Source organism: Heteronotia binoei, chromosome 8 (genome assembly GCF_032191835.1).
Source record: "Heteronotia binoei isolate CCM8104 ecotype False Entrance Well chromosome 8, APGP_CSIRO_Hbin_v1, whole genome shotgun sequence".
Lineage (NCBI taxonomy): Eukaryota > Metazoa > Chordata > Lepidosauria > Squamata > Gekkonidae > Heteronotia > Heteronotia binoei.
Window position 1 is genome coordinate 39,979,501 of NC_083230.1, and position 26,292 is coordinate 40,005,792.

Genomic DNA, 26,292 nt, shown 5'->3' on the forward strand with positions numbered 1-26,292 from the left:
AGCGACAGTGGTTCGGTATCGGAGATCGAGGCTTTGGCACCAAACGAACCCCTGGCACCTCTTCCACTGACAGTGGGACAGAGAGAGCTTGAACCGGCTGCTATGGTTAGACGTTTCCCACCACTTCTGCTGTGGGATCAATGTCAGTGGCCTTGTTCCTATGGTTACCCGTACCCGCCATACCAGTGGTACTCTCCACGTGACTTCCCCGAATGGGACCAGCGGTCAGAAGCTTCGCATCTCTCGAGGGTTTCACATCACTCCACGCATCGTGCATCGGCATTGGTGTCGATCCCTCCCAAGTGACGCAGAGATCAGGTGGAGGAAGTGCAAGCACGTTCATCGGTGTCGCTGCAGTCACCTGAGCGAGCTTCGACCCCAATACTGTCTGAGCACTCGGTGAGAAGAGACTCCTCGTCATTGGACTCTGAGGTCGGTACCGATGATCCTGACAGGGCAGTGGAACCTTTGCCAGAGTCGCATATTGCTGAGGACCTTCTCATATCTCCATCGGAAGATCTGAAGTCTTATGGAGACCTGATGAAGCGGATGGCACACTCCCTCTCCCTCACAGTGGTTCAACCACAGCCAGTCGTCGATGACACCGTCTTCGATATAATGCAGAGAGACACGATGGCTGTGGCCCTTCCAGTGACCAAAGTCATCCTGCAGGCAGTGAAGGAGCCCTGGGCAAAGATCTCTACTGGACCATATGTATCGAGTCCAGGAGGCTGGTGCTGAGTTTCTGTTTGCCCACCCCAAGCCCAACTCGGTGGTGGTTTCTTCGTCCTCTAAGGCGCGCAAGACCCATTCTTCTCCACCTGACAAAGAGGGCAAGAAATTGGACAATGTGGGCAGAAAATTCTATTCAGCTGGAGCATTGGGAGTGAAGGTCTCCAATTATGCAGCATGCATGGCTCGCTACCAATACTCCATTTGGGAGCAGTTCACACTGCTATTGTCTTCCTTGAGTGAGGAGAAGCGATCTTCGTTTAAGAAGCTACAAAAAGAGGGCTTTGCTGTGGCTAAGCAACAACTGGCTGCAGCAAAGCACATGGTGAATGTATCGGCTAAAACCATCCCCTCTGCCGTTTCCCTGCATCGTCACTCTTGACTAAGGTCTACAGCTCTTCAGCCTGACTCCTATGTTGAAGACCTGCCTTTTGAAGGTGAAGATCTTTTTAGTTCAACCACCGACAGTGTCCTTCAAGAGATGGACAAAAGTATAAAGACCTCAAGAAACCTGGGTGTCCCAGCTTCCTCTAGGGCTGGCAAGCCTAAACAATGGCATAAATCTTGGCCAAGAGGCCCTACCAGAAATTCTCCCCTGACCATCAGTAGAGACCTCGCTCTTCACAACCAGAGAGTAGGTCCCCCTATAGGGGAAATAACAAAAACAGATTTGCTTCAGCATCTCAAGCCACCAGCAAATCTAAGGGTGCCTGCCACCCCTCCTTCGTCACGTGTCCGCCTCCGTCAATATCTTCCGGCTTGGGAGTCCATCTCCACAGACAGGTGGGCTCTTTCCATCATAGCAGAAGGATACAAGATAGACTTAGTTCAGGTTCTGACTCAGTCAGTGATTGTCACCACACCCCCTTCCCCACCTCTGCTGGCGGAGGTGAGCAACCTCTTGCAGAAACAAGCCATAGAACCGGTCCCAGTAGAGGCCAGAACAGGGGGGTTCTACTCTCGTTATTTCCTGGCTCCCAAACAGGATGGGGGATTGAGACCACTTATGGACCTTCGAAATCTGAACAAGTTTATCATGTACCAGAAGTTCAGGATGTCCACCCTGCGAACAATCCTTCCCCTCATCAACCAAGGGGACTGGATGGCAACGTTGGATCTCAAGGATGCCTACTTCCATGTCAGCATCCATCCTTTGTACAGGCATTTCCTTCGTTTTGCATAGGTTCCAATCATTTTCAGTATAAAGCCCTTCCATTCGGCCTGTGCACTGCACCACGGGTGTTCACCAAGATGATGAGTGTTGTAGCTGCGCATCTTCGACTTCAAGGCATAGTCGTCTTTCCGTATATCGATGACTGGCTCCTTGTGGCAGACTCGGAAGAATGTCTATCCGGCCATATTGCAACTACTCTTCGTCTTCTTCACACCTTAGGTCTGCAGCTCAACATGACAAAGTCTCATCTTACACCATCATGGACAATTCAGTTTATAGGGGCCTTGCTGGACACAAGCCTTCACTGCGCTTTTCTGGCTCAACAAAGAGCGATAGACATTATCAATCTCATCCATCTTTTCCAAAGTCAGAAATGGGGCACAGCACAGCAGCTGCAGCAGATGCTGGGGCTGATGGTGGTGACTACAAGCGTGCTGCTGTTTGCAAAATTGAGAATGAGAGGTCTTCAACTGTGGTTCCTCAGACAGTCTCAGCCTTTACAGGACTCACCTCAGAATTCCACCCTCGATCCTCCAGACCCTGAAATAGTGGAAATCCAGAGACAACATCTGTCAGGGAGCTCCCTTCCATCTACCTGTGACGACAGTTACGATCACCACAGATGCATCTTTATGGGGCTGGGGTGCTCACACAGATTCTCTGTGTCTGGGGGCCCCTTGGCCTACACAGCTGACTCGTTGCCACATAAACTATCTGGAACTGTTGGCAATTCATTTCGCCCTTCGGTCTTTCTGTCCTATGGTGACGGAGAAGGCTGTGGCCCTGTTGATGGACAATACTATAGGCCTTTGTTATGTCAACAGGCAGGGCGAGACAGTCTCTTGACGGCTCTGTGTGCTAGCAATAGAACTGTGGATAGAGTGCCTGGACCATGGCATCTATGTAAAGACTGCATACCTTCCAGGGGTGCTCAATCTGCTGGCAGACTCGTTGAGCAGAGGAGCAGCATCTCCACACGAGTGGGAGATGCAGTGGCACTTCCTTCAACCTGTGTTTCAGCTCTGGGGGTATCCTCAGGTGGATGTTTTTTGCCACAGCCAGGAATCGGAAGTGTCCTCTGTTCTGTTCTGGGGGGGGGGGGGCATGGATCCAGAGTCATTGGGAGACAGCCTGATGATCCTGTGGAACGATTGGTTCCTATATCTGTTTCTGCCTCTGCCGCAGTTGTCAACAAAATTGCGAGGGAGAGACCGTGGTGCATTTTAGTGACGCCGTGGTGGCCTCGGCAGAACTGGTTCTCGATCTTGCTTCAGTTAGCGAGGAAGGTTTTCTATCAGTTTCTGGCAGAACCGGACCTTCTGTTGGCCCAGGACAGACACGTGTTTCATCACAACATGCCTCATCTAAAGCTGACATGCCTCATCTAAATAGTAGAAAGTTGTCTACCCGTGATTCCTATGACAGGAAGTGGGGGAAGGTTCTTCAGTTTTTGGCTGACCCTACAGTCTCACCCCAATGGGTGGATCTGTCGGTGATTTTTGATTTTCTGTTATCTTTGGTGGATGTTGGACTTTCCTTTTCTTTTGTTAAAGTTTATTTATCAGCAATATCAGCGTACCATGAGCCTGTTGAGGGGCATTCAGTTTTTGCTCATCCTCATTCGAAGAGTTTTCTAAAAGGAGTGCTCAGATTGCATCCTCCATCAAGATCACCTCCATAGTTGTGGGACTTGCCTTTAGTATTGGACAGGTTGACTCGGCATCCCTTCGAACCAATGGCAACCTGTTCTCTTCAACTTCTGTCATGGAAGACTGCCTTTTTGGTGGCCATCACGTCAGCATGCCGTGTAGGGAAACTCATAGCTATGCGTTGTGACAACCCATATTTAGTTTTTCATGAGTCTGGAATGTCGTTGGCTGCTGATGTTTCTTTTCTTCCTAAGGTGGTTTCCCAGTTTCATCTTAAGTTGGATGTTTGGTTACCCACGTTTTATCCCACGCCTTCCTCGGATGAGGAACGTCAGTGGCATGCTTTGGATGTTAAGCGTGCACTACTGTTTTATTTGAGTCGTTCTAAGAGTTTTCACCAGGACCAGCATCTTTTTGTTTCTTATGCTGCTCCTAAGTTGGGTTCCAGAATTTCATTTCAGTGGCTTTCAAAGTGGCTCACTGAGACTATTAAACTGTGCTACTTGCTGGCAAAGTAGCCATTGCCTGGACCCATTCATGGACACTCTGTTCTGGATGTGCATGCTCAGCAGAGGACTCGTCTGGGAGCTGTGGTGCTGCAAGCTGTGTCTTCTGGTTGACTGTCTTCCCACCTCCAGGTATGTCTTGCTTGCTAATCTCCCATGAGTGTGAAGCACAGAGACCACGAAGAAGATAGACAGGTTGCTTACCTGTAACTGTGGATCTTCGAGTGGTCATCTGTGCATTCACACTACCCGCCCTCCTTCCCCACTGCTGACGGTCTCCCTATGTTAGAGGCTTCCAGCGGTAAAGAAAGAACTGGCGGGATCCACGTACTGGCTGTGGTGAGCATGCGTATGCCCACTGGTGCTGAGCGTGAAAAATCCTGGGCTTTTTAGGTACCGATTCGGGGGATCAACGCAGGTGCTATATCCCATGAGTGTGAATACACAGATGACCACTCGAAGAGCCACAGTTACAGGTAAGCAACCTGTCTTTCCATGTTCTGTTACAGTCTGTGGCTGGGAATCAAAGCCTGTTTTCACTTAACCAGCTAATATGGAATACTGGCAGACTGATTCTAGGGATCTTGTTCTCTGATGTCAGTCTTTGCCCCCCCCAATAATGGATCTGTAGTAAATATACTGACTCCTTACACAGTCACTGGCTAGAATTGTTTAGGCATTTTACATGGCTTCCTGTGGATGTATAGCCTTCTCCCTTATTTTTTAGTCCCATGTTGCTCATTTTTCATCATCCAAAGATCCCCGTTTTCACCACTTTGATACTGCTGTTTTGTGGTGATGTGAACATTTCACACTCAGGGAAGCATCCAAACACCTCAACTGTCTCCGTGCAGTTATATTTAAATCTTCTACTTGCTACCTTTTTATGCTGCAAACTGACTAACCTTGAGTGTTCTCACCATCATAAGTGGTTAGAATCACTATTCTGTATGTTAAGGTTGCATCTACAGCTTGAAGCAAAGAGTAATGTACATTGCGGATTCGAAGCAGAGAGTATTGTATGTGTTGCTCCACACCCCATTTTCTTCACAATACTATGAGGTGAGTAAGGCCAGGAAGTATAACTAGACTATGATCACCCAGCAGACTTCATATGTTGTGGAGAACTGAACCTGTGTCTCCCTTTAATTAGATTCAGTACTATTTTTATATCATACTAGTGCTATGACAGTCTACTCTGCAGGGAAAGGTGAATAGTAAACCAGTTTGAACTACACAATTTGTATAACATTCCTGTAATGTGATAAAGGCACAGCAATTACATTATTAGTTACAGCAGATTTCAAAGGATGCCATCATAGAGTATTGAAAGGGCGCTCTATCCACACTGAGATGCTTTTAAAAAATTATAGCAGTGACCCCCTTTTGATCTCTGTGGAGATCAAAGAAAATAGAAACAATAGGTACAAAATGGAAAGGAAGCACTGTCCCTCCCCCCCAATAAATTTAGTTTTGAAGACATAGAGTCTGTTCTTTTTTTATTTCTGTGGACTGGAGCTCCTCATGTGTGTTGCTGTGCTCTATGACATACTTAACTGAGTGGTAATCCATCCCTGTCAATCTGTCAATCAATGGACCGTATACACAGTAATAATTTTTCCAGAGACAATCCAGGTACAGATATTTACAAGACATACAATGCCAATCAAATATACCCATGTCCATCTATCTTCCTTCTAAAGTCTTTATTTGGTTGGTTGGTTTGGTTTGTCATCTTTTTTGCACACTATATCAGAAAGGTCTATCCCAACTATATTTACTTCTACAAACTTCTTAATTTACAGCCAGCAAAAAGATATTGAGACTTGTTTTATGGCTATGGCAACTGGATTAAAATGAATGTGATATACATGGTGGTGTAGTACCCCACTAAGTGAAAACAAATTCAGGACAATTCTTGTCACTATAGGCCTGTATCCCTGTATGGAAGTTGGCAATGTGATTAGTGTCCCATAAATTCACAACTTCTGCATGCAATTCCAATCTGGATACTGGCAGCAAATTCTGAAGTAGATCGTATTGCAGCTACTTTTTTACGTCACATTCTGGGCCTTCCAAATATGATCAGACTTACTACTATTTCTAATGAACTTGGCCTTCATCTTCCTTCAACTATAGCCTGGACAGTTACCATTAAATACTGGTTGAGACTCCATTTCCGGATTCATCCTAATACTCTGTTATATGATTTATTGAGTGACTCTTATAGTTCCAAATGGTACCTACATATCAGATCACAAATTATCTCATTGGTATCGATTTAGAGTCCCTAGTAAATTGTGAAAAAATTCGACTATTTCACATTATTCTTCAAAGAATTTGGGACATGGAGAGCCAGACTATTGTAGCAGGAAATAACCTGATTTGTTCTCCATGTTTTTTTGGTTTGTTGCCCTCTGCCAGGCAAGGAGCTGCTGACATGCAAAATCTTACTAATCCCCAACACCGTCGGGCCTTTATGCTTGCCAGATTGAATATTTTTCCATCATCTGTTCTTTCTGGCAGATACTATAATATCCCTTTCGAGAACAGATCATGTAAATATTGTCTACTGGAACCAGATTCAATTACCCATATTCTTCTCCGTTGCCCCATGTTCTGTAAGATTCACCAGCAACTTCTTGATCCTGTTATTTCTAACCCCTCTGGCCCTCCAGAAAGAATTACCCAGTATTTACTTTCTGATAAATCTGCCAGTTTGACTGCAATAGTGGCTGGGTATTGGCTATTGTACTGTATAAGGGCTACTCTATATCTAGGAAAAGACAATGAGTATTTGATTAGTTCTGTTTTTAGTATTTTTTCCCCTCAGTCTTTTCCATTGTCTTAATTGCTTCTTTCATTTTAGTTCCTGTTTGTATTTTTATTTATTATTTTATTATGCCATTAAAGGTCTTGAACTTGAACTTAGAAATTCACAACTGACTCATCATGATGCCATGAAGTTCTATTTCATGGAGTTTTCAAGGCAGTAGTGAGCAGAGATGGTTTTCTGTTGTGTTCCTCTGCACAGCAGCCCCAGTCTTCCTTAGTGGTCTCCCATCCAAGTACCAAGCCTCCTTAGCTTCTGAGCTCTGATGTGATTGGGCAAGTATGAGCTATTAGGGTTGCTACAATAGGGAAAAGCACCCCAGAAAATACGTTCCTTTCAGGGATTCTGGCAGCATCTCAACTTGAGAACTTTTGACCTGAACAGATGACAGGAAGGCAGGACACATATTCCAAAAAATTCTGGTCAATGGATACCAGCAGGGAAGAGAAATAAATACATTTGTTTTACAACATGAACATCCTACATGAAGAACAGGATCCTTGGCAGGAAAAGCCATTTGACATCTCAAACAGGAAGACATACATAAAGTCTCCTTTAGTAGCCCCCTGAGGTCCTCATGCCTTTTGGCTCATATATAATGTATCTAGGTTTGCAGAATAAAAATAAACTAAAGTCCTTTTGTATCTCAGTTGTAAATGCAACTCTGGATAGATTAATTATCTGTGAGGAAATTACTATTTACTTATCTCTTGGGTACCATCAAACCATTGCTAAAACTTAATACCTGTCCCAGGTGAACATCTTGTTCAGGTACCTTTTCCCTCATTGGTCAGACCAGTTAACCACTCACTGTCTGGATCCTAACCCTGCACAAATAGGGTCTCAAACCCTTGCACAAATCAGAATGCAGCCCTGAATTTATTTATTTATTCGATTTATATCCCGCCCCCCCCCCACCGAGGCAGGCTCAGGGCGACTTACAACATAAAATTTAAAACAATAAGGTTAATAAATATTAAAATACATTGAATAATTTACAGCAGTTAAAACAAGAAAACGATCTAACAGTGTGGTGCTATTCTACAACCTTCCTTAACAGTTTTTAGGTACCAGTCAGCTATATGCCAACCGGAAGAGGACTGTCTTACAGGCCTTGCGGAACTGCCCAAGGCTCCCCAAGGCCCTCACCAATCTATCAGTGGGCATCCCAATTTTACAGCCTTGGTCAAATGAGACCATGATAGCTGGTTTTACCTCTAGTTAACCAATGGATAGACTTCACCATTGAAGCCCAGGTAAACGTAGATCCATAAGAAGGTCACATCATGCTCCTCAAATTTTGTTGATGGTCTCATCTTGCCATCTGCCACTGCAACCCTAGATCCTTAGATCTTCAAGAAAGGCAAAGAATGCCCTGACCTGGATAGCCCAGGCAAAGCTCATCAGATCTCAGAAGCTAAGCAGGGTCGACTCTGGAAAGTACTTGAATGGGAGAACTCCTTGAAATACCAATAGTCGGGAGGATAAGGGCAGGCTTTATTCAGCCACCTCTCTGAATATCCTCCAACCCCCCAGTAGAAGTCAGTCATCAGAAGTCACCATGACTTCCAAGTGTACACACACACACACAGACACACAATATAATCCCTGCACCCAAAAAAGACAGGCAAAGAATGATTGGGTAATCATTATTTATTTATAAGAAGAGTTACCTTCAGTTTGTATTTATGTGTGTGTGTGTGTGCACGCATGTATAAATGTGTGGGGGCAACATTACAGTAAGCTGCATAAAATATCACCGTAACAGATCTACAGGAGACAAATCAATATGGGTAGCTTTGTTAGTCTGTCTGTAGCAGTAGAGAAGAGTAACAGTCCAGTGACACCTTAAAGACTAGCAAAATTTGTGGCAAGGTATAAGCTTTTGTGAGTCACTGCTCACTTCTTCAGATACCGCTAGAATGTGACTCCATCTGTCCTCTATATCATAAAGTGGAGTGATAACACAACAGCATATTAAAAATTGTTGTTTTTGTGTGTTTTATTGGTCTTGATTGTTGCTCATTTCTTTGATTTTCCTTCAGATTTCTTCATTCCTAATCTGTATCCTGTTAGTGTAATAAAGTTACTTCCTGGATGAGTGCTTTGTCTCCCTTCCATCTTTTCATGTCTAAAAGATTTACTGGATGAATATGGGAGTTGTGTAGGCAATAGACTGCACAATTCCAATTTTAACACAGTGTTTTATACTCTGACTATATGTGGTAAAGGAATGCTTTGATGTGTCAGGCTTGACACAAGGACTGATTTTAGTGACACCCTATATACACGTAATTGGAACTAAGTCCAGGTAAATCCAGCAGATATTACTTCCTAGCAATGTTACAGAGAATCAGGTTGCATAACTGCATGTGCAAAATTGCGTTGTGGTTAAGAATCTCAAGTGTAATATGAAATTCCTTCAACTCTTCACAGTCAAAATGTTTTATTTAGAGTGAATTACATTAGCTTCAGTCAGTATTGCTTTCTCTTCCTCTCCAGGTTACAGATATGATGCTTCAAGACAAGCCTTACCCTGACTGGGGAAAGTCTGCCAGAGCTTTCTGGAAAAGGGGGAACATCAGGATTGTTTTATTCTGGTAGGAAACAATATGGCTGAAAATGTCTGTATTTTTGTTTAAAATATAGTAGATTTACCGAAGACTCATGCAGAATCAGGAACTGAAAATATGTGCAATTCTGTGATTCTCCTAGCTTCTCTGTAGCATCCCATACAGCACTCCAAGCTCAAAGAATCTGACCAGTATTAATTTAAGCTCACAACACAGGGGTCTAGGTGAGCTGTGTTGTGAAAACTGCGATACATATTTTCTTTGAATATAGAAGATAAGACCATAGAGGAGTCTTCTAGTTAGCCAGAGCAACAGTTTCTGGTTTTCCTATGGCCATGATTCCTAATAGTGAGGAATGAAGGATCCTTTGAAACAAATACTGCTGTGACTGCACAGTACTGCTACAATTTGCTATTGGCTTGCTTTGTTCCATGCTTCTTGCACTGGAGGTGCAGGCAGGAGCCTAAGGCAATAGGCAGGTGCTCTGGTAGATACTCCTCACAGAGGATTCTGTGGTGACTTTATGGGTTCACAGGGGCTCAGCCTCTGACCTTGCTCTCTCCCATCTGTGCAGGAGCTGGAGGCTGTGGGCAGGCAGGAGTCGATAGGCACGGCAGTGCCCTTTATAAATGGTTACCTACAAGCAAAGCCACTTTTGCCATAGGGTTGTTACAGCAGTGAGAAGCACACACAGAAAAAGTCATGATTTTTCAAGTACTGGTCAATGAATTGTAGGGACAAAATCCATGGTGTGGAGATCATTATGAGAAAGATTTATAAAATAATGAATTATTTGGAGAACATACATGGAAAGAACTACTTTCATAAGACTGTAGTACAACAGGAAGTAATCCTAAACTCAGAAGCATCTTCTATTTTATTCAATGAAGCTTCATCCCAGCAAAGTGCCCTTAGTATTGGCTGTATATTTAGAACAGACAGGATAAAAGGCTTCTTCAAACAATGTAAAAAGGTATGAAATACACTGCCACACAATGTATTAGCTTAGATGGCTTTGGAAATGGATTTAAATATATGGTTAATCAGGGCTGGGCTGGCCACGAGGTAAACCTAGGCCAGGGGTGGCCAAACTGTGGCTCAAGAGCCACATGTGGCTCTTTCACACATACTGTGTGGCTCTTGAAGCCCCACTACCCCATCAACCAGTTTGGAGAAGGCATTCCTGTCTTTAAATCACTTCTCCAAGCCAAGCCAGCCAGGGTCTTGGAGAATGCATTTAAAGTTGCTTTCTTTCCACCTCCACCTCCCCCATCTATTTGCCTCCCAGTCTTCTTTCCGTCCTTCCTTGCGGCTCTCAAACATCCAACATGTATTCTACGAGGCTCTTACATTAAGCAACTCTGGCCACCCCTCACCTAGGCAATCACCTATGATGCCAGATTTTGAGGAGTGCCCAATGAGATGGGCCTCCTCTACTGGCCTGATATTAGGTGGCTTCTAGAGTTTTCATATGTGTTGACTCTGGTCTTCCATAGGTGCCATGATGGAACAAGGAAGGCTTTTGAAAAGTTTGTCTATCTTTATTTTAAAATTGTTGATTTGGAATACCTACTAAATAAAACATTTGCTCTAGATGTTTCAGTTTTCTCACTGTAGAATGGGTCATAGTTCACCTTGGGTGCAAAAAAAAAAGCTTCAGCTGGCCCTGAAGTCCATTAGTGGCTATTAGCAGTTAGTGTGTGTGTGTGTGGGGGGGGGGGTTTCTAGAAAAAGAGGTGCCAGAACTCTCAAGAGGAAAATGAAGGAGAAACACACAACATGAACTTTGAAACATTTTTTGAGAATTTTGTTTCCAAGAATAGGTTCCAGAACTCTGTTCCCCAGAAAAAAAACCCTGACAGTTAGCAAGTGGAATCTCCATATTCAAAGGCCATATTTCGTCACTGTTGCTGATGTACAGCCAGTGCACGAAGATGTTTTCTTCATACCTTTTTCGTAGACTTTTTAGATGCATCTGGCTAATTGCCCCCCCAGTCAGAATGAAGAGGCACACACAATTTTTGGGTAACTAATTGGGCCACTTTTATTTAACACACTTGAACAGCAAGGGCATACTAATAAGCAGGACAAGCCGAAGGGTCAGCCAAGACCCTATCTTGTCCTGTATGGGCAAGCCACCCTGCCCCCGGTATGAACCATCCTCAGTATGGCTAATACTGGGCCAGCCAGGCCAAACAAGTCATTCTCCTGCCCAGGCCTCGATCATCCTGAAGGAGCCACTGCAGGGGAGGGACTCGTGATCTGCCCTCCCAGTAGGGAGTCACACAGCCCATCTGCTGGTCGACTGACCACTTGCCCCTAAACTGGGGCTAAGCCACAGGTGCTCACCTTTACAAAAAGAAATCCCATAACTTCATCCTGCCACAGCCAGTGCCAAGCCTCTGCTTAGGCACTTGCCGCCATCAGGTGGCCAAGAGCCAACCTAAGCCCTTGCTGTATGTCGTCAAGAAAGACCCTGTTTCCGTTTTCTAATAGGTGAACTCTGTCTGGTCTATACAGGTCAGTGCACTCAACCTGTATGTTAGGATGGGGCAGATAAAAACCTAACCCACCCTCCATGGCCTTCTGTAGGGCCCTGTTTGCCTTCCATCTTGCTCGCTGAATCCCCGCCAGATTCCAGGTGGCTCACCAGACTCTACGAGGGAGCATTGTAGACCACAAAAGGAGGACTCCTGGCCACCTGCTCTGGATGTACTGGAGATCCTCCTGCACCTGTAATGAAAGGGCCTTCCCTTTCATGAGCCCCAAGTCATTCCCACCAAGGTGATTGATAACTATGTCAGGCGGAGGATCTGTCCTCCCCTGAAACAACAATGGCAGGAGTCCGGGCCACCATAGACCCTGACGGCCCTGCCATTCCACCATGGTCCACTCACACAGCCCCAACTTGGAACCAACAGCCATCCTTCTGGCTTGATGGGCCACCCAAAAAATCATGCTGTGCCCACAGATGAGGATCTTCTGCCTCTCCTGATGAGGCACTGCAGCTACAAGAAAATACAGTTAGCAACCTAAACTAGCCCAACGGGGGTTGAATAGGGTGTCAGTGACAACTATAACTTCTTCCCTCAAGAGAAAACCAAAGGCCGCTCGTAGTACCGGTAGGCTGCCGGCCTCCATCGGCCGACCCGTTGGATTGCTGGACCGGGGTAACCCATAGCCACTGCAGTGGAGGCGGCACCAATTCTGAATGAATGGGTGCCAAATTTGACACCACCGAGCCCCAACTTGTTCAAGGCCCATGCTGTTATTGCCCAGAACTGGTATTTTGTAAGGGGGGTGCCATTACTATGCCAAAACAGCACGCCTTCCGCATCTCTCCAAATTGCAATATATTGCCCGAGGACCTGAACAGGACAGAGTTCCTTCTCAATTCCAATTCCAATTCCAAAAACCTTTATTGGCATAACATAGTTCCTTCTCATCACAGGGGCCTAGGGTAATCACCATGCCCTTCTGTCGCTGGTCAGTCTTGGAGTGCCTGACTGTCAATGAGACCTGACCACAAGTGAACCTAACATCCCTGGCATGCAATGCTAGCTCTGAAGGGTCTCAACGCAAATGTGCCACCAACTCACTGACCACAGGGTCCCCAAAAGGCTGTCAGTAAGGCCGCGTGGAAAAGAGCTACTTCAAATTGGGACTGGAACACCTCCAACCAGGCCAAATGCAACCCCTAAGCACTGAGGGGGAGATAGGCTACCTGTTGTCTACTCTAGTACCATGTTTCCGCAACCACCCCTCCAACATCTTTTTGACTCGAAAGTCCCTGGTTGCCTCCAAAAGTCCCTGTGCCTTGCTGATAAAGGCCAGGCAGCGAGCTGGCTGCTAATGGACTTCACCGCCAAGCCCTTACCTTTTTGGTGTATGCAGAACTGCATCAGGTGCACAACAGGTATTGGCCAAGTCTCACATAACCCTACCTGGCTTCTAAAATGGCAGAAGTGGTGGGCCACTCGGTCATATGCTCTCCTGGTGCTAGGGGCTAAAGCTAATTGTATTGCCCTGCCTGCTTTAGCCCTCCAAGCTGCCACAGATCTGCCGGCATCTGAACTAGCTGAGGGTCAGCCTCCAGGGCAAGTTGGTGAAACCATTCCATCTGTTGGTGAGACAGAGCATTTACCACCCCATCACGCACTCCAAGAACATGCTTTGCCAAAAACAGCAGGTTCAGTCGGAGACAGCACAATGTAAAAGTTCTAACCAGGTTCATAACTCGCTCTGATCTAGATGAGAGGGAGTTAATAACCTGCATCACTGCCATGTTGTTGCACCAAAAGTGGACAACATGGTTGGCCAGTTCATCTCCCCTCAGGCGAACTGCCACCACTATGGGAAAGAACTCTAAGAATGTGAGATCCCAACACAGGTCTTCAGTCCACCACTCTTTGGGCCACATTTCCGTGCACCAGTGTCCGTGGAAATATACCCCAAAGCCCATGGAGCTTGCAGCATCCAAAGTGATCTGTAGGTCGGCCTCTATCCTCTAGTCCTCCCTCCAAAAGGAAATGCCATTGGACTCCAGAAACTCATCCCAAATCTCCAGGTCACTCCTCATGCCCCTATTCATCCGAATCCTATGATGAGGAAGCTGAGGGGAACCTATGACGTCACATAAACACTGCAAAAAGACCCACCCCAGTGCCACCACCTTGCACACAAAGTTGTGGTGGTCCACAAGTTGCTGGAACTCCTGAAGGGAAACCTTCCTCCTAACCTTAAGTGCTGCCAATTTAACCTTGTCCACAGGCAGCTGTAAAGCTTGCTGTGTGGTATCAAGTTCAATCACCAGAAATGTCAGGATTGTGGTGGGGCCCTCTATCTTGTGTGCCAATGGCACCCCGAGGTCCCTGGCCAGACTCAAAAACACTTGACCCTAGCCCACAGGGCCCACAAACAAAAAATCACCCAGGTAGTGCACAGTGTCCACTAATCCAGATCAGGCCCTGAGTGCCCATTCCAAAAAAGAACTGAAACACTCAAAGGCTACACACAAAACAGAGCACCTCATTGGCAGGTCTCTGTCCATGTATTATTTTCCTTCAAAAGCAAAACCCAGCAGCTCAAAATCCTTGGGTGCACTGGGAGGGGGCGAAATGCCGACTTAATGTTGCATTTTGCCATTTCTGCTCCCACCCCACAACTTCATACAACTTTGACCACCTGGTCAAAAGAGGTGTACCTCACTGAACACAGGTGGTCAGGAATGACATCATTCACCAACCCACCTTGCAGGTAAGAAAGGTGGTGAATCAGACGATACTCACCCACTGCCTTCTTGGGCACCACTCCCAATAGGGAGACACACAAATTGGCACAGGAGGTGTAGCAAAAGGGGTGACCACTTGGCCCTCCACACATTCCTTAGCAATTTTTGCCCTAACTATGTGCTCCATGCCCAAAATTGAACCAAATTGGGAGCCATAAAGGGGACCTGAAGGCCTTGACAGGGGATCCTGAAACTATATGTGAAATCCTCCAACAGGTAAATCTTATCTCCCAAGTTGGGGTAACTCCGCAGCAATTCCCTAAGTCAAGGGTGGGGAACCTTTTTTCTACAAAGGCCCATATGGATATTTATAACATCACTTGCGGGCCTTAAAAGATTGTCAACTTAAAAAACAGTGCTCCACCGAGGGAGAATGATTCAGGCCAGCAAAATTAATGCAAATAATTGGTTTTCTATTCGAAGTCATGTGGGGAGAGCCTAATCTGGCATGCACACATGCACATGGCCCTCTGCCCTAGGCAAATGCATAGGTCCAGGGCTTTTCTGTAGAAAAAGCCCAGCAGGAACTCAGTAGCATATTAGACCACATCCCCTAATATTAGCAGATTAGGTCACACACTCATTAGGCCTCACCATCTGGGATAATTAAGTGCAAACTGAACTGTGAAAGTAACTTTTCCAGGACCTGCAGCAATTCTGGCCAGCCAGCCAGACCCCTGAGAGGCTGCCGCACTGTACATCTGGGCCCTGTGATCCCTGCCTGGCCCACGGGAGGCTGCTGCACAGCGTGGCTGGGCCCCATGATCCTCATTGGCCAGTCAGGTCCCAGAGAGGCTGCCACATGGCTTGGTTGGGTCCAGCAGTCCCTGATGTCAAGTCGGCTGGATTCAATAACGAGTCTTTGGTTGAAACAAAGTTACTAGTTTATTGAAGACAGAACTGTAGACCATGATAGAGATTGAAGGACTGGGGTACATAGACATTAACCAAGCATTTAAGGTATAGATCAAAAGGATTCCTGAGGGAGGGGCATTCTATGCAGTGTAAATTCACATCAGGATGTTACTACTTCGTTCCCAAGCTGAGGCCTTGGCGCTTTCACACTCCCACAGACACCCTGCCTGAGAAGGCTCCACTATCTTGTTCCCATATCATCATTTCAAAGCAGGCTACACAACAAAGGGACGGTGAGGGGGTGATGAAAGTTAGCTAGCAGCATTCGGTGTTCAGTGTGGTTTACCCAGAACCCTTTACTTCTGAACCAAAGTTAGGATAATGCAGTTTGAACAAAATACAGCAGACTTGACACCTGAGGGTCACACCAAGTGACCTCAGGATGGAGGTTCCCCACCCCTGCCCTAAGTACTTTCAGCTTGATAGGGCTGGCCCCTGTACTAGGCAGCTGGGGAGCACTCCCTGCTCCGGAGTGCTTGAGGCCCCCTTTTGGCTTCGCCCTGTTGCAGGCTGAGAAGGCGTGTGCCCCCCTCCCCCGAGTGGGCAGTCATGTTTATTCTTGTATACTTTCCTGTCACAAACTGCTTGTGAGGTATAATCCCAGCACAGCAACCGGGGTTGAACCCACTGCCCCATAGAGGTGCAGGGGCCAGAAGCCATCAACTGCTTATGTATGAGGTGCCACTATCTGACCTGTCTTCTGCATTAAGCTTAGCCGGGGACATCAGCTGCAGCCGGGGACATCAGCTGGTTTATTTGGTCCCAAGGGAGGTTGGGGTTAAGGGCTTCCCTCATCCAGAATTCTTTGTCATACTGCAGCCAAGCCGCCCCGACAAAGTCCGTATAAGCTTTATAAGCAATACCCAATTGCTGGAACAATGGTGTGGCCCGGAAGGGCTGGCCCCGTGCTATAATGCCCGCGTAGATCAAGAAATCAATTGGAAGCCAATTGGCCCAGGTCCTGTCAACCCTCCTACGCTTTAGCTTTTCCTCGTCCTTCTCATCCAGTTCCTCTTTGTCTTTCTTCTCAAGTTCCCTATAGAGAAGACTGAAGACATCCACATATTCTCCCCTCAAAATTTTTTCCCTTGTGGTCACCATAAGATGGACCCCAGGGGCATGGGAGTGTCCCCGAAGGGGAGAGCCTGGAACAAGATGGTCCGGTATGATATATGAGAGCAGGGGTCGTTTTGTAGAAAAATAGGTGGTGGAGATCATCCAGGGATTGTTATTCAGTTGCACCTACTATTCAATGGACAAGGAGGTGGAACTCTCAGAAGGAGGATGAGGAACCCTCATAAAGGTTCAGGAGATGTGCTCCTGTGAGCTCCCACTGAATCTGAGGCCTGCAGGAGAGTAACCCCATGCACCCCACTGGGGAGCCACCCATCCCAAAGGTTGGGGTGCCTGAAGGTGCCACGCCCAGGGTAAAGCACCCAGTGCCACCTGGGAAACTGAGGTGCCTTCTGAAGGCTCCTGATGACCTGTAGCTGAGGGTTTCTGCAATGAGCCCCAAGTGGGAAAGGATCCCTGCACCTGCAGGGTGGATACTGTCACCATCCAAGAAGGACCCGGGTGGTTGGAAGGTGCCCCATATCCCAATTGGCCAAATGCAGCTGCAGCTAACCCTGTAGCACCAGAGGGACTGGAGGCAGCTGAATGACCCCAGGGCCAGGCAGGGCTGTAGTGTGGTGTGAGGGACTTACCTTCCCCCTCTGACGGAGTCACAGCGACTGCAACTGCTGCTGTACCCACATTCTGCCTCTGTTCTACTGCTTCAGCCGGCATATTAGGCTCATCTGCGGGTGCCATGCCTTTGTCCTCATCATTGTAACAACCTACACTCCCCTCTGGCTTGAGGTGCAGAGCAAGGTGTTTTCTTTACAGTGACAGAAAAGGCAGCACAACTCAAAAATAAGCAAAAATATTACTTTATTGAGCTGGCAGGCAGTTTTAAAACAGACTGTTGCAAAGAAAACAATGTTATAAAATATAACTAACTAATAAGACTTACATCACACTATAATCACCAGCCAGTAAGCAGGACAGCTTTTTGCCAAGAAAACAGTAGTAAAAAAAAACGGTTTTGGGAACAGTATAAATCCCCCCCAGCTGGCTAATAACAAACCAAAAATGGGCATCCCGGAAAAACCAATCAACCCAATGCAGCTGAGGGTAACCATTAATTAGAAGATTAGAACAACTCCTTCCAAGGTCGCACATAACCAAAACACTGCTGGAAGAATAAAAACTGGTAAGCAGCCCAGAAATCAAAACCACCAGCTATAATTAGATTTTTAAAATCCACAATACCCTTTAAGAGAGATCTTCATTACAGTCATCCTACCCTTGCTCCATTCCACTGAATCCTTGGTCAGCAGCACCCTTCACTCCACCAATTCCCGGGGGGGGGGGTGGTGGTGGTATGTCACCCAGCACTAAGGAGGGGACAGAAATATTGCTGTCAGCCAGGGCGGAGGGAGTGCACCACTAAGGCTGATGCCGCCCCATGATTCCCGCATGGTCTGCCGCTGCAGCCACACCGCCCACTGGGCCAACACAGGCCTTCACTGCTACACTTGGGCCAGTGCAGACCTCTCGCTGCCATCCTCGGGTGACACAGGCCATTCGCTGCCACACTGGAGCCTACCAGGCTCCTCCCGCTGCTCTCAGGCCAAAAGGAAGGGTCGAACGCACCATACCCAGGTGAGAGCAAGAAGAAACTGTGTGGTTTGGGGCGGGGCTAGGCCTTATATAGCCCAAGTCCTCTGCCCCCTGCTGAACCCCATATGCAAGAGAAAGCCGATAACCTCCCCCTCCTTTGGGACAGCAAATGCGGCTCCAGTCCTTAGCCGCCATTGATGGCTTGGCCTGGAAGGGGCCAAATTGTTGCTGGAAGTGGACTGCTGGATCAGAAAGAGCTGGTATAATCTAGCAAGGCTTTTTAAAATGCCCTTACCTTTTTATATTCACATTCTTTGTCCACTGGTATTTCTGTTGCTGAATTAGGGCACTGGAATCAGCTGGTACATCAAGAAGACAGAAACTCCAGTCATCCGACAGAAGAATAACATTCAAATGCCTTTAGCAGACAAATAACAAAACAGTGTGGTTGTAGCAGTATGAAAATCTATGACTTATTCTAATTACCATTCTCAGGAAGATGCTGAAAGAGTACAATAAATAATTAAATTATGTGAAGGGGAATTTTGGTGTAAAACATTCTGGGAGAAGAATAACAGAGCATCCAATGGAATATAATTCTACATTCATTTTTCCTAAATATAAAACAATACTACCTGTTTTGTTTTGGCTTTGCATTAACATGACATTTTGTAAGCCTATATTTCATTTGTGGTACCTTGTCACAAAATTTTGAACATCAGCAGGTTAAGTTTAATAAATGCTTCTTTTCATCATCAAAATTAGTCTAATTGGAAATTTAAAAACATAAGAGTCAATATAAGTGCCTTTATTTTTAGCTGCAGGCAATGAAATAAAATTGCCCTAGGCAATGCTTCTCATTAAATAAAGATATTATTTATGGCCTAAGTGCCAGACATTCAGTTAACAGTGAACAGGGTTACTCTAATAAGAGGGGTGGGTGGGGCTCAATAGCATTTTAAAAAATTGTGTGGTAATATATGGCATTAGTATTCTGTTTTTTTATTGAATTAGTTATATGAATAATCTGTGATGTAAGCAGCTTTACTTGTACATTTTGCCAAATAGAGTATATACCATGGAAAACACTATTGGTATGATATCAAATATGCTTAAGTAGCACTATTCTAAATCACATTTCTCTTTAATGAGATTGACAGTGCATTTATACCCTCCTAAACCATTGAAGTCAATGGGCTTAAAAGGCTGTAATTATTCTTTAAAAATATTTTCTTTCTTTCTATCTATCTCTCTGTCTGCCTGCCATCAAGTCACATGTGGGGTTTTCACGGCAAGAAATGTTCAGAGGCGTTTTGCCATGGCCTGCCTCCACATCATAACCCTGGTATTCCTTGGTGGTCTCCTATTCAAATACTGACCAGGGCTGACTGTGCTTAAGATTCTAAGATTTGATGAGATCAGGCTATTCTGGGCTATCCAGACCAGGGCTACATTTATATAAATAAACTTAAATGCACATTCTACACCTTCTATAAAACAGAAAAAATACAGAAGAGGCAGGCATGGAAACAAATTATGTGTTATCTTATGTACCTGTGTATCCAGGAGTTGTATAAATGAGCCCCCTCTCCAGGTCTAGCTGTTGCTATTCTGTCTCTGAAGCAGCCAGTGCTGTCCCACAGCTACCCCAGTGTGTGGGAAGAGTAATTGCAGGGTAAGATTTCTAAATACATTAGAGACTGCTACTGCTTCAATCAGGGAGAAGGTTACACTAATAAGTCTAATACAATAGTGAAGAATGAACAGTAAAATGCTGCGGCAGCCACCTTACCTTGCCCTTTGGGACTGTGGGAATCAGGAAGCCTTTATAGAAGCTGTTTAAGGTAATGCAGTCCCTTCATTCACCCCTAATGGGGAGTTAGGTGGATACTTTAGGTAAACACTCCCCCCCCCCCCCCCCGCATTGGTATAATGACATAGAGCTAATCTCCTCCAAATAGCTTTCCTCCAATTTTAACGTTTCCTCTATTGGAGAAGTCTCCTTAGTTTGGAAGGCTTCAAACTTTTGCTCAGTGGAGTGGAAAGCTCCATTCCATTGGCTAGATATCCTTCATACTTGGGATATTAATGCACTTCAAAAGCATTTTCCACAATGAAAAAGAGTACATAGACAACTTTACCTTCCCTAAATTTGTAGTTCCTGAAGCCACACAAATCTCTTTTCATAATTGCAAGCCACTTGACCAAGCTGTTAATTTGAACAATGTAATTGTGGAGAAGCTGTTAAGAGCATTTGTTTAAGGTGGAAATCCCCTAAATCCATTCTTTACCATTTCCCCAGCAACATGTGTTCTCTATAGATAGCTATGTTTTTGCCGATGTGTTTTTAACACTAGCTTGTTTCTAACCTACATTTTCACTATTTTGTTTTGCTTTGGCAAGTGCTGAACATTGCTAAAAGAAGGCAAAAGGAATATGGCTTATTCATTGTCATTGATCATGGTCATTATGGGAGCCTATGTAATTTACATATTTTATATTTATACAGCTTTTGTTAAATAAGTCAGTGTGATTTCTTATTTAAAAGTATCATTTTGTACACAGGAGAACAGGGAAGATTTCTCCTGAGACAGTTAGCCATGTTTTTCCAAAATGGAAATTAAACTTTGGAATGTAAAGTAATTTTATGTGATATGCCGAATTGAGAAATTTCATATATAAGTTGAGCGGGAAGAAAGATCAAATGAAACTACCCAAGAACCCCTGTAGAGAGAATCCCAGGGAAACTATGGGCAGTTATTAACCATAAGATCTCCTAAGCCTCTCTTCATAAAAATAAATGAAATAAGATTGATCCTATATAGCCCTGTTGCAGAGGTATCAATTGCTTGCTATTACCCTTATTTTTTCAATATTTCAGAACATTTATCTATCAGAATCAAATCTACACTATCCTAACCGGGTCAATCTGTGTGCTACTGGAGCAAACAGTGTAAGCATTTTATTATTGTGTTTTTTAAAACCCTATTGAAAGTCTTCAGTTTTACCTCTTGACTGAAGAGTTAGTTCCAACCACCCATTTCTCTTATTTATTGTTTTATCTAATAGAATTTTCTGTAGCATCCAAATACTAAGCACAGCCATACAGTGCAATTTTCTGATTTTCTGTACATTTGGACACAAGTCTGCCTCTCAGGAGAAAATTCTCAATAGTTAGGGATCTTTGTCATGGAATACCACAAGGGCTGGGTTTTTTAAATCACCCATGCTGTTTTAATGCTTGTGTCAGACTGCAAACTGACATTGTCCAGAACTTTGAAAAAAGGTGCCATCAATGTGCAACCAGTTCTTTCACTATGCAAGTCCCCAGATGTCTCCATTTGGGCTCTTAACCAGTTCCTTAAGGCTGAGGACAAGTGGCTGAGAGAGAACAAACTGAAACTCAATCAATGGGGATTTACAGGGGATGTACTCACTACTTTTGTGTGGAGAGGGGTTTGTTTTTGCACAGTGTGTTAGGAACTTAGAATGTACTTTCAAGCAGCTGCATTTGGTTCTCCAGCTTTCTCCTTTTTTCAGATTCAGCTAAACCTGGCCATGCTGATCCAAGCTTTTGTAACAGCTGGAATGTTGAAATGTGCTCTATGTAGGGCAGTCTCTGAAGATGACTTAAAAACTACAATTGGTTCAAAATGTAGCAGCTCTGTTATTGTCAGTGGCCAGGCAATGGGAACATATCACATTGGTTTTATAAGTACAGTGCCTACCAGCTTGTTTCCAAATTTGGTTCAAGGTGCTGCTTATAGCCTATTATATAGTGAATTCAGTCAGCTTGAGGTAAGCAAGAAAGTTTATTGAACAAGAACAGAACTGAACACAAACAGGCAACTCCTTATATACATTTGGCCTGAGTTAAACATGCCCCCTTATGTGGGCAGCAATACAATGTATTGGTTTCTCCAGGATCCTTCATTTGCATTTCCTGAGATAAATGCCTCACGTCCCGATTCGCTGGGTCTAAGAACAGCCAATCGGAATGTAGGCAGCAGGGTCCTGTAGGGCAATGAACTATGCTTCAAGATCGACTAATAGACATAACCAGCAGTCAAAACAACCATTACAACCAATACAAAACATAACCTTAAAGTTCTTCAGGGTTAGGGTTGCCAGGTCTAACACAGGAAGTATCTGGGGACTTTGGGGGTGGAGCCAGGAGCAAGGTTGTGACAAGCACAGTTGAACTCCAAAGGGAGTTCTGGCCATCACATTTAAAGGGACCACGCTCCTTTTAAATAACTTCCTTCCATCAGAAATAATAGAAGATAGGGGCACCTTCTTTAGGGGCTCATAGAATTGAACACCTTTGTCCAATCTTTTTGAAACCTGGTTTGAGGGGGAGGGGTTGAGGAGAGACACCACATGCTATGCTGAAAAAAATAGCCCCCTCCTGAGCCCTAATTGGAACTCATGCAAGACTTGTTTAGTGTCCCCTAAAGTGACCCACAGAGTGTAAAATCTCTGAATAGCGGTCCACATTGTTCAATCATTTGTGTCAATCATTTATTTTGATAGTTAAAAGATTCCAGGTTTTGGCTGACATGACTATCTGAAAGCCGTGCCTTTATAGGTTTACTGAATTTATACCCCCGCCTTCCCCGCCGAGGCAGGCTCAGGGCAGCTTACAACAATAATCATAATAACAATAAAAGACTAACACATTAGTGCATCATAATAAAATCAATTAAAGTTTAAAACAATTTAAAACAGTTGGTGCTAATAACATTCTGGTGTTATTCAGGTTCGATGACGTCAGTATTTCTTGGATTCCTCCTGCTGTTATAAGTCTCAAAGTCAGCTGAAAGCGAGCCGGAAGAGTGTGGTCTTACAAGCCTTGCGGAACTGGGTGAGGTCCCACAAGGCTCTAACCTCTTCCGGCAGCTGGTTCCAGCAGTAGGGGGCTGCTACTGAGAAGGCGCAATCCCTGGTAGCCATCAGTCTTGCCTCTCTCGGCCCAGAGATCACTAAAAGATGTTGAGTTCCCATTCTTAGTACCCTCTGGGGAACATGTGGGGACAGACGGTCCCTCAGATAAGCAGGTCCTCGGCCATAAATGGCTTTGAAGGTAATGACCAGCACCTTGTAGTGAATCCGGTATACTATTGGCAGCCAGTGCAGTTCTTGCAGCACTGGCTGTATGTGCTCCCACCTGGGCAGTCCCAATAACAGCCTGGCCACTGCATTCTGCACTAGCTGTAGTTTCCAGGTTCATGACAAGGGCAGCCCCACCTAGAGGGCACTACGGTAGTCCAATCTTAAGCTGATGGTTGCATGGATCACAGTTGCCAGGTCGCTACAGTCAAGGAAAGGAGCCAACTGTTTCACCTGCTCTCTGGGCCTCCATTGTCAAGGAGGACTCCAGTAGCACCTCCAACCTTCTGACCTTGTGCGCCATTGTCAGTGGCACACCGTCAAAAGTTGGTAGGGGAATTCTCCCACCCAGACTGCCACGACTCAGGCAAAGGACCTCTGTCTTCATTGGATTCAGCTTCAGTCAGCTCAGTTTAAGCCATCCAGCCATAGCTTGCAATGCTTGGTCCAAGTTTTCTGGGGCATCGTCAGATCGGCCATCCATCAGTTGATAGATCTGATAAATCAGTTGATCAGTTGCAGTCCCCGACCGCAAAGGAAAGAGGAAAGCCACTCTAAGGCCAACCCCTGGATCCCTGCGTCAGCTAGACAGTGGGTCAGCAACTGATGGTCGACCGTATCGAACGCAGCCGATAGGTCTAACAACATCAGGACTTCCAGGTTTTGGTCATGGAGGATTGAGCTGCTTTTCAGCAGACGGACAGATCAGAACCTCTGTTCTGGGCAGAGAAGGTGACCATAACACCTGCTGCCTACCCCTTCCAGGTAGGGAGGGGGCCAAGAAATGCATATGAAGTTCTGAGGGGATTTACTTTGGCTGATGAGGAACTCAGTGGGGTTTCTTTTTGGCTTTGAAGAGTCCCCCAAGAAGGACTGCATTCCATCGTCTACAGAGGATCTCTGAGGCCATTAAATTGGCTTAAATCCACCAAGATACAGAGCTTCTATGAGACTGATTAACATCTGATAACTAAGAGAGCAGTGCGAAGAAGGATATCAGAACTGAAGGTAAAAGATTTATATCTATCATATCTATCACTCCGGGACAAATAAAAGACTAAATAAAAAACAAAGGTCTGGAGCCAGAAACACAATATTATATCTAGGAGTATAAAGGAGGGGTTGAAATTGGGACTTTAAAATTGTGAGAAACAAGTTTAAAAGAAGAAAAATAGATATTGTTTGGAATACCTGCAGTTTGAATAGAAAACTCCTCCTAGAGGATCTGCGGAGCTGGTGATTATAATACAGGAACTGTCGTCACTGAAATAACGTGAGACTTCACAACCATAGAAAACGAGACTTCGTGTCAAGCAAGGAAGGTAAAGGACAGCGCCATTATGAGAAGGGAAAAATAACAAGTCCTCCAGCCCTCTCTAGGACTCCACCATAGAGAAGTATCAGTTGCCATTACAAAAAGGTCAAAATTTTAAAAGCTAATAAAAAGAAATCTGGACATTGAAAAATAGCAGAGCATTAAAAGGTAAAATCTATTGAACTATATACTTAGAACTAATTTTGGTGTTGTTTTGGAGGAAAAAAGAAAAACGTTTTTTAAACTGACAGAAAAACTGTGGCAGCCATTTTATGAATTTTTTTTTTTAAAAATAATATCTTGACTTAGGAGCATTGGAGAATGGTGATTTTGGGCTCATTTAACAGGGCATGATCTAATCTATAAGACTGTCTGCTTAAATTTGAATCTGAGAGGTCAACTTTTGAACCTATTTAAAGCAACAGCCAAGCAGCTATGACGGAGCTGAGATCAGCAGCAAAGCAACAACGTATGAGGGCTGGATCACTTGAAGAAGAGAGAATAGCTAAATTTAAACCAGACAAGACTGATAAAGCAGGATGGCAAAAAGCAATGGATGCTATGGAAGCAAGATTGGCAAATATAATTAGAGAAACAAAAACAGAGTTAAAAAGAGACATTGAGACAAGTGCAGAAGATGTGAAAAAAGATATTGAAGATCTCAGAAAAGATTCACAAGCAGCTCTGCAGAAAGTGCAGAAAGTAAAAGAAAAGGTGAAAGACCTAGATATGAAAATGGACCGTGTAGATTCCACTATGCAAAAATTGCAGGAGAAAGCATTACTAGCTGACTGTAAATTAATGAAGAACCAATTACGGCTAAGAGGGGTGCCTGAGTCTACTACTACTGATCTAAGGACATATATAAAAATTATTGCTGAATTTATAGGAGAAGACCCAGAAGAAACTGATCATTATTATGATTATATTTACAGGGTAAATTCGGAATACACACAAAAAAATAAATTACCAAGAGATGTGGTGGTAAGATTTGTGACAAGAGACATGGTGGGAAGAACTCTTAGTAAACAATTTAAGAGCCCACTGGAGGTAGATGGCAGTAAAGTAAGAATTATGAAAGAACTGCCAAGGAAAGTCATCAGTGACAGAAGACTCTACAAAAGGTTGACAAAAAAGCTGAGAGAAAAAGAAATAAGATACAGATGGGAACTTCCAGAGGGTTTGAGTTTTGAATTCAAAGGACCGAGATTTACCATCACAACCATTCAGTAAATGACAAACTTTCTGAGTGAGCATAAAGACTCTGGGGGATCAGATCAAGAATAAAAACCATTATGGACTACAAATTAATATCTTGGCATATAAATGGACTTAACTCACCACAAAAAAAAAGGACAACTTTTCACTGGATTGGGAAACAAAAATATAACATACTTTCTACCAGAAGTACACATCAAACAAATGAATTACCAATTTTTATGGAATAAACAACTTGGTGTGGAATTTTTTTCATTGACTAAGGAAAAAAAGGGGGGGTGGTTTATATCAAACAAGAACTAGATCTGAAATTA

The 26,292-nt window shown here is 44.6% G+C and overlaps 1 protein-coding gene across 1 annotated transcript in view; it reads left to right on the forward strand.

Moving 5' to 3' along the window:
* The window catches only part of TMEM117 (transmembrane protein 117), a 418,706-nt gene that overhangs the window by 259,715 nt on the left and 132,699 nt on the right, over positions 1-26,292 (forward strand). The window contains exon 5 of the mRNA XM_060244943.1: positions 9,397-9,494. Within this exon, the coding sequence (XP_060100926.1) occupies positions 9,397-9,494 (98 nt within the window). The remainder of the gene's footprint in view (positions 1-9,396; positions 9,495-26,292) is intronic.